The 9,451-nt window shown below is 37.8% G+C and overlaps 1 protein-coding gene across 1 annotated transcript; it reads left to right on the forward strand.

Annotated features, from left to right (window-relative positions):
• Positions 1–2,528: 2,528 nt before the first annotated feature.
• Positions 2,529–2,993, forward strand: LOC125106573 (keratin-associated protein 19-6-like). Its single transcript, XM_047741236.1, has one exon. It carries the CDS (start codon positions 2,542–2,544, stop codon positions 2,758–2,760), a length of 219 nt encoding a protein of 72 aa, XP_047597192.1. The 5' UTR covers positions 2,529–2,541; the 3' UTR covers positions 2,761–2,993.
• Positions 2,994–9,451: the final 6,458 nt, after the last annotated feature.

Raw genomic sequence — 9,451 nt, forward strand, 5'->3', positions numbered from 1 at the left:
GGGAAATGTGAGAACATTTTTCAGTCCTCCATCCAACAACGTGAATTGCAACTTGGGCCATGAGTGAAAACATAAGACAATAATAATAATAATAATAATAGCGATGATCCACATCTGCTTTTGATCCACTGAATGGATGAAAAATAATAACCCCCAAAGAAATTTCCAAAGTACATTTTTCACTTATGTGTATACATTTTTCACTTGTTTCATATTTTTCAAATTCTTTTTTCTTTTCTTTTCTTTTTTTTATAATGGATGGACATTTATAAGTGATGAATAACAAAGTCTTGTGTTTTTTTTTTGAAAATACATTTAGCATTTATTGTTAATGAGGTTTTTCATTTGTGTCCCATATTGTTTCCATTTATAAAGCAGAGATAGTCTTAAATGTTAAAAAAATAATTAAAAGCTTTTAATCATAGTTACATGCTCTGACAGAGCTACACAAGGAGACTGTGGAATCCTTAATGCTATGCAATTTATTCATAGTTCTAAATGATTCATTAAAAATGAAAATATTCATTCTATCAATTGGCTGATTTCTGAAATGAGGAATAAAAATGGAATGCAATTGGGTTTGAATAGCATGGAGATTAAAGGCTAATATTGGGGTTATTGCCACTCTGAAACCAGAAAGCCTGTTGGGACTCATGTCAGCTGTAAAACTTTTCCTACAATAGCAGATCAGTTGCTTAGGTTATGATATGCATGATCCTTGCTTTAATACCAGTGAAAGTCACACAACTCTTTCAAAAAATACTGGGTGCCACTAAATACCAGGTTTTATTTAGATACTAGATCAGGTCAGTGGAGAGATCCATCCAAAGACTGTGTCATATTACTTATAAATCTCAGCAAAAGCTTAGCAAAAGGTTATTGTTATAGAAAAGTTTCTGGAGTCCCAAGTGTCGAGGTATGGGCACGTTTGCATAGGGCTTTAGGTATCACTGACTAACTCTCTGGGCTCAGGTGAGGAACTCTGTGAATATCAGGCCATCTGTTTCCAAAGAGTAATTCCTTATTTTCTTCTTTTTATTTTTTTAAAGTGTTTATTTATTTGAGAGAGACAGAGAGAGAATGCATGATAGAGAGAGCTCATGCAGGGTAGAAGGGCAGAGGGAGAGGGAGAAGCTGACTCCCTTCTGAGTGGGGACCCCTCCACCAAAATGGGGCTCAATCCCAGGACCTTGAGATCATGACCTGAGCTGAAAGCAGATGCTCAACCAATTTAGCCACCCAGGCCCTCTTGTCCTTCTTTGAAATCGTTCCACACATGTAGGAAATTTCTTAGATATTCCAGGTTGTACACATTCGCCTAAAATTTAAGATGATTTTAGGAGTTTTAAAAACATTGTCAATATCCTAGAAAGTTCTAGTTTATATCTCAGGAAAGACAAGTTAGAAGTTACCTATAGAGAAAAAATGGGCCCAGAATAACCAAAGTGAAGACAGAGGCAAATCCGTAATATTGACTATGGAGATATAGGAAGAAGGATGTTGTATTCCTTTGAACATAGAGTTAGAGCCAAAACCATTTTTCCCACTTCACACTTATACCTAAATGCAGTAGTGAATCATGGAGGAAGAAAGTTGGGTGATGTTTGGAGTAAGATTTGAAAAAAAATCTAAGATACCTAGATAAATGATGAAGGGCAGAGAAAGACAGGAAAATGATGTAGGGAGGCAAATATAATCTGCACTTGTGGTAGTGGGAGACTAGAACGTATTCTGGAGAAAGGGCCCAGGATTTAAAAAAAAAAAAAAAGATAATGTGGGAAGGTTTCCCACAAGATGGATTTTTGATTGCTGTGATAGGCTTTCCATGAGTGATTCCAATTCCGTATTTAAACCCAAACAAGTATGCTGGCATTTAAAGCCGAAAATAAATCTATTAATTGTACATGGCCAAAAATTTTAAACTGTAGAAGTCAGGTGCCCTTTTGTGGTGGTTGTTTTCTGGTACACATAGCAAGTGAATGAAATCTGTCTTGACAGAAAGTGTTCTTTTATATTCCAAAGAGCGGTGCATCTTTGTTTCTCATGATACAAAATACATGTGCCTTTTAAAGAAATTGATAAACTTAAGAGACTTGACTTTAATTATTATTTTGTGTGTATGTTTTGTAGAACCAATTACAACAACCCTCAAATGTCAGTGAGGAGAAGATATTTAATTAGAAATTCAACAATATTTAATGTGACTGATGTCAAGTGACTGGCAATCAAGTATATTATTTAGGCTTTGGTATATCAATACTTTGAAGAAATAACAATTCATTCTAAGATTATAGCAGCAAGCTCTGCTCCACAACCTAACTATGTAGCCAAGCAGGTTCAGACAGTCTTATGCCTGTGGTCAGGGGACCACAGATTAATTAATTGTGTCAGGCAAATATAATTCATGGAATGACACCAAAGGAGGGGCACATGTTTTGTCACGTTCTCTGATCAGAGTATATAAGTCTCCTTGTAAAGAGGTTGACATTCACACTCTGACTCTTGCATTGAACCACAAACCAACTCACCACCCTTGACACCATGAGCTTCTACTACGGCAACTACTACGGAGGCCTGGGCTATGACTGTGGAGGCTTCGGTAGCCTGGGCTATGGCTGTGGAGGTTTTGGTGGCCTGGGCTGTGGCAGTGGCTGGGGATGTGGCAGCTTCCCCACACTGGGCTGGGGCTGGGGAGCCCGAAGATGTGGCTGCAGCCTCCCACTGTGCTATGGAAGATATGGATTCTCTACCTTCTACTAAAACTATTGTTGAAACTGGATACAAAGGGAAAGCCTCCACATTTATTTGGTCCTATTTTTGTACTTCAATTCCCAAAACATCTATCCTATCTTCTCCAGGACAAATCGGTAGCTATTTAATGGTTAAACTGCTTTACAAATATTTGGTGGTTTTACCCCCAGAGCCCAACATATTTTTTTTGAAGATTTTATTTATTTATTTGACACAGAGAGAGACAGAACAAGCTGCGGGAATGGCAAGCAGAGGGAGAGGGAGAAGCAGGCTCCCCATGGAGCAGGGAGCCCAACAAGAGGCTCAATCCCAGGACCCCAGGATCACAACCTGAGTTGAAGACAGATGCTTAACTGACTGAGCCACCCAGGTGTCCCCAGAACCCATCACCTTAAATGAATATTCAATATAGAAAGCCACCTGAGTTTGCCCTCCTCATTTGGTTTACTTCTCTTGCCACCATTACCATAATGGTATCTTTCTAGAAGGTCTTAAAGAAACTTTGTATTTTGCTTTGTCCAATAAAATGGTTTCTTGAAATCTAAATACTTTGGTTTTGTTTGATGTTTTAATTTTTATTATGTATCAGCTTCTTTTGCAACTAATATAAAAAATTGCTTATGAAGCATTAAGGTCTGTGGCTATTGGTATACAGAGTATGATGCAACAGTTTCTAGTTCACCACATTATACAAGCTTGAGAACATATACGGAGTAATACTAAGTTAATGAAAATGACTTGCCCTATCTCTTCTTTAACGTGTGTGTGTGTGTGTGTGTGTGTGTGTGTGTGTGTGTATCACTCCGCTCAAATATCCTGTAAGTGTTTCTGGAACAGGGCGCCTGGGTGGCTCAGTCAGTTAAGCATCTGCCTTCAGCTCAGGTCATGGTCTCAAGGTCCTGGGATGGAGCCCCACATGGAGCTCTCCCTTCTTTTCTCCCCCTGCTTGAGCTTGTTCTCTTTCTGTCAAATAAATAAATAAAATCTTCAAAAAAGAGAAAAAGTGTTCCTGGAACTACTAAGGATGGTGTCATTCTCATATTTCCATTCGAGTACATGTTTCTGTGTGACATTGCTACTAGCTAAATATTTTCTTTCTTTTTAAGGCATTGTGTTAGTTTCACAATGTAACCAAGAGGAAGGTACTGAGATTTCCTACATACCCTCTGCTTCCACACCTGCAAAACATCCCCCAATATCAATATGCCCTACGAGAGTGGTACATCAGTTATAACTTATAAACCTGCATTGACACATTACCATCACCCAGCCCATACATGAGGGTTGATTCTTGGTGTAATACATTCTATGGTTTGGGCAAATATATAATGACATGAATCTATCATTATAATATCATACAGAATATTTTTACTGTCCTAGATATCTCCTTTTTTAAAGTTTTTATTTAAATTTCAGTAAGTTACCATACACTGTATTGTTAGTTTCAGATGTACAATGTACTGATTCATCACATTAAGTGTAATCCTTAATACCTACCTCCTGTGGTCTTCCTATCCATCCCTTCCCTTGCTGAATACCTTCTTGGTACCACCAGTCTGGCCAGACATGTCTTTGCTTTTTTATAAACTTTGTATATGAGCAAGAGAGGAGATTGGAAAGTATCACTCATTTCGTGGGCAGGAACTATATTTCTGTAGTTGGTATCTACTGAGGGCTATTGTCCCTTCTAAGGGGGTCTATCTAGCATTGTCATGGTGCACTGGAACTCAACGGTACTGTGTCCTATGGAAATAAAGGTGTATGGGAGGGTTCTTTTCTGATTTTTTTTACACTCTGTCAGAAGGCTCTTAATATTTTGTAGATCTTCTCATGAATGAACAGAGTCAAACCTCAGGCACATACAAGATGCTTTACTGACAAGAGTGTCCCATGGATGGAAACTCTGGCCCCATTGCTCAGTCAGGGCCAAACCACATAGCTCTTTCTTTCTTCAGAATTTATCCTCTCACAGAAAATTCCTCAATCTCTCATGAGGAACTTTCTTTTTGGCTTTTTTCATCCGTTCACCCTTTGGAACAAGCGTCTTGGAACATCAACAGTGAGCACAGATTGAATTCTCTCTTAGAAGGTTTCTTAGCCAACTTTTCAAGTGCCCAGAACAGCCTGTTTCCCCAGTTTGTCTGACATGACTGGACATGTCTGAATTCACTCAGATTCATACTTGGACCCCTATGACTTATGTCTTGAGAAATTCTTTTTATCCTTCTGTAAACTGAAAGGGAAAACATTACTGTAAGAACAATTTGCCACAGCAAGAACTGATACATTTTTACCTGCCGTGTAGTTTAGATTTTAAATCAGAAAAACCTAACAAGGAAAGTAAGAGAAAAAAAAAAAAAAAGAGAAGAATTCATAGATCAGGGCCTGGTGACTTACAGAATATGCTTTACATATTTATGTGAGGATGACCTGAGAACCAGATGATTACCTGCCCAAGAGCTGTGAAACTAGAAGTTGTCAATTCAAAGGATCTCCAAAAGACCCCTTCTGCATGCATTTAATCTCACTATTAATGCATAAAGCTTAGTATGTTCATACATAAAACTTAGTGTGTTCTAAATCCCTGTGATAAAATAGAAAAAAATTTCAGGTGATTAGTTTATGCTCCAACCAAAAAGTACAATGGCATGATCACTGTAGATTAATAATAATGATATTATAAATTTGGTTGTTTATTTTCCATTGTCTAAAATGTAACAATATGTGAACTAGTTTACACACTTATGTGTGCTCTATAAGAGGTGTAGGTATATCTAAAGTTTGCCTTGACAAACATACGTAAGAAATTATAGGCCTTTTAAAGAACCATTACTTGGAACACAGAGCATGTGATTGCTCAACATAATTACCTCCAGACGGACAGTACACTGTACTGAGTTTGACCTTGTATATCATGCATATTAGATTTAAATGCTGCCCTTATTTGAAGGTCTTTTTGATTTTTGATCTGAACTGTCCAGATGCTATTACATTTGATCTGTGGCCAAACATAATTAGTGATTCTCCTGAATGTCATGGCTTTCAGAAGCATATTGCAAAAGCTATGTTGATGTTCTGGGTTACATTGTTAGACACTTGGAAGCTGGAAACACGAAACACATTTCTAAATTGCAGTCACTAAATAGTACTACTGGGAGAAATTTTGTTTACATCTCTCACATCAGTAAGATGTTACATTCTTCTGAGTGTAAGCAGGAGGAAAATATCCTGATTAAAGATAAATGTCCTCATTTCTTTTTTTTTTTAAAGATTTTATTTATTTATTTATTTGACAGACAGAGATCACAAGCAGGCAGAGAGGCAGGCAGAGAGAGAGGAGGAAGCAGGCTCCCTGCTGAGCAGAGAGCCCGATGCGGGGCTCGACCCCAGGACCCTGAGATCATGACCTGAGCTGAAGGCAGCAGCTTAACCCACTGAGCCACCCAGGCACCCCCTAAATGTCCTCATTTCAAAGAAGCCATGACAGTGTTAGGTGTGCCCCTTGGGTGCTAGTGAATAGAAATCACATAATTTAGGATCCAGGATTAATGTTAAAGGATAGAATGAGAGAGAGAATAATTTCTTGAAACCTGGATGCAAAAAGTAAATCCACTGAAAATAGTTTTAGACATAATAATCATAATCACATCTCATTACTGACTTCAAATTGGCTATAGGCAATCTAATGATAAAAATCAATATAAAAGGGGTGCCTGTGTGGCTCAGTGGGTTAAGCCTCTGCCTTTGGCTCAGGTCATGATCTCAGGGTCCTGGGATCAAGCCCCGCATCAGGCTTTCCGCTCAGCAGGGAATCTGCTTCCCCCTCTCTCTCTCTGCCTGCCTCTCAGCCTATGTGATCTCTGTCTGTCAAATAAATAAATAAAATCTTAGAAAAAATCAATATAAAAACTCTTTAACCAATAAAAGCTGTTTTATTAATATGAAGGGACAGTTTAGTAAATATTTTATCATATATCTGAATAGAATAAAAGCAGTATAACTGATCAATTTTCTAAGTCTGAATAAAAGGCTTTTTAAAATATTTATAATTCAAGAAATATAATTGCTGGTCTCCAGAATGTGGAGGACTAGGGTGAAGCTATGGATCTCTCTATGGCTCTAACTATGAACTTGAAGATTTTGAGGCTTAATATTGTTATACATTTGGTTATGTTTCCACCAAGCACCTTGCTATGGGCTATAGGAACCATCTATAGGTTTTATAGTCCAATTGGTTGACAGTGATATTGTGACCCATACAGCCACTTAGGTCAGAACTTGTAGAGGCTTCCTGTATCTCTTCTCTCATCTCTGCAAGCAACTGGTAACTTTTGTGCTACGTCCTTAATATACTTACAGTATTTTACCCATTTTCTTAAGTCTGTGGTGACCATTTGCCCCTTGGACCATGGCTATACCTTCTCATCTATTGGTTTCCAGGATGCCAAGCTTCCCTTCACCCTTTAGTCTCTTTGTTAAAAGCTCTTTGTTTGATATGGCTCCTTATGTGTCTTGGGATGGCACATAATTTTATTATGAAGAAAACAATGCAGCTTTCAATGTGCTAGAATGGAAGGAAATCTAAGACAATTAAGTTAAAAATCAACTTGCAAAAGAGCATGGACCAGAGAACTGGTCCATGAGATGTGGGTTCAGTAGACATCGGCTGTATTAGTGTGTGTCATTACCTAAATAATCCAGAATTCTTCTCAACTATTTGCCTTTATCCTAGCTCCTGCATCACCTCAGGTGGTATGCTCTCTCTTTCCATCATGAGTTCCTACTCAACTTCAAAAATCAACCCAATTTTTATCTTTGTTCTTATTGCTCAAGATATCTGGTAGCATCATTTATGACAGTATCATGTGACTTCCTGACTATGCCACTGGCCTCTAGTCCCTTATATAGCTCTTTTATCATAACACTTATCACCAATAAGTATTATATATTTGCTTGTTTGCTCATATATTTTGTGTCTTTCTCAGGGAATGCAAATCCTTATGGGCAAGGACTTATTCTGTCGTATTCACCGCTGAATCCTAAGTGCCTAGAGCAATGCCTGATCCATTGACAATATTTCATAAACTATGTACTGAATAAATCTGTGATAGTACCAGCCTATTAATTATTTATCTATATATGCCAAATTACCCATTACATTAGGAGTCTTCTTATTATAATATGAACCTATTGATAAAAAAAAGCTTTTATTTTTATTTTAAACTTTATACTTCATTCATCATTTCCATAGATACAGATAAACCATTTACGATACACTAGGCACTCTGCTTGGTGTAAAGTCATAGCCACAAGCCATTGTCAATACAACTAATAATGATAACATATTCATTGTGTACTTAATCTGACATTATTACCCCAAACTTCAAAATTTAAGAGATAGTTATTGTTATTCCATTGGAATAGGTGAGAAAATTGTAATTTGGAGAGTTGAAATTACTTTTCCTAAATCATACAACAGTGAGCTATGAGTTAAGAAAAACCAATGACAAATTTAAAAAATAGAGGGTTTTCAACCTCAGCACAAGTTTGTGTACCTCAGTACACATACTACACATGGTTATAAGAAGGCTTCTTGCCTGTTACTATGACAACCACAACTACCTCAGTGTTATATAACCATAAGTTTGATACCCATCCAAGAGCTGGGTTCACTAATAGGACTGGGGGTTGGCTGACAATTGGTGTGGCTACGTGTGTTAATTGGCTCTGCCCCACAAGTCTCTTATTCTGCAATAGATGACCAGATGTGTTCTCATGAAGATGGCAGAGTATGACAGCAAAATAGACACCTCCAAAGATATTGGACACCTATACCTAGAACGGATACACCATTAATTCTGTCTTGCATTACTGGTCAAAGCACATTATATGGCTGAGCCAGGAGGCAGACTGGGAGAACACCACAAAGTCACAAGGCAGAGTAGATGAGACAGGGGCAATGCTTTGCCTTCTATCACAGACCCCACACTCTACCCTCTCTTTTGAGAAATTCTTTTTCTTAGGTTAATGTCATCTACTCAGAGCAAACCATGGTCTCCTCTCTGTAAGCTGATTACTCTCAAATCTATAACTCCAGGCTGTGGAGATGCCAGAAAAAAATAATAGGACAACCCGTGAAACTTGCATTTCAGATAAACAAAAAAATGTGTTTTAAAAATAAGAATGCGATATATCACTTGGAACATACTTATAGTAAAAAGAAGTCATTTGTCTGAAATTGAAATGTAACTGGCACTCTGTATTTTCATTTGAACAATACGGTATCCCTTTCAATCTTGTCTCTCTTCTGGTGTTTTCCTGCTTGAAGAATGTTTCTGAATGTGTGTCAAAATAGGCAACTGAAACTTAACATGTTCTGACAATAGATTATTCTCTCACATGTTTCCATTTCTGCCCCCAGACCTTCCATTCCAGCATTTCTATGACCTGGTACTCCAAGATTGAAAAATCAGTAATGAAAGTAATTTTCAATTTCTCTCCTCTCTTCATTCATTGATTATTAATTCTCCTTAATTCTGCCATTTAAATCTTACAGAAAGAGGGGGTGCCTGAGTGGCACAGTCGGTTAAGTGTCAACTCTTGGTTTTGACTCAGGTTGTGATCTCAGATGGTGGGATCAAGCCCCACCTGGGGGCTCACTCGAAGTCTGCTTATGATTCTCTATTTCCCTGTCCTTGTG

The sequence above is a fragment of the Lutra lutra genome, chromosome 1 (assembly GCF_902655055.1).
Source record: "Lutra lutra chromosome 1, mLutLut1.2, whole genome shotgun sequence".
In the NCBI taxonomy this organism is placed as follows: domain Eukaryota; kingdom Metazoa; phylum Chordata; class Mammalia; order Carnivora; family Mustelidae; genus Lutra; species Lutra lutra.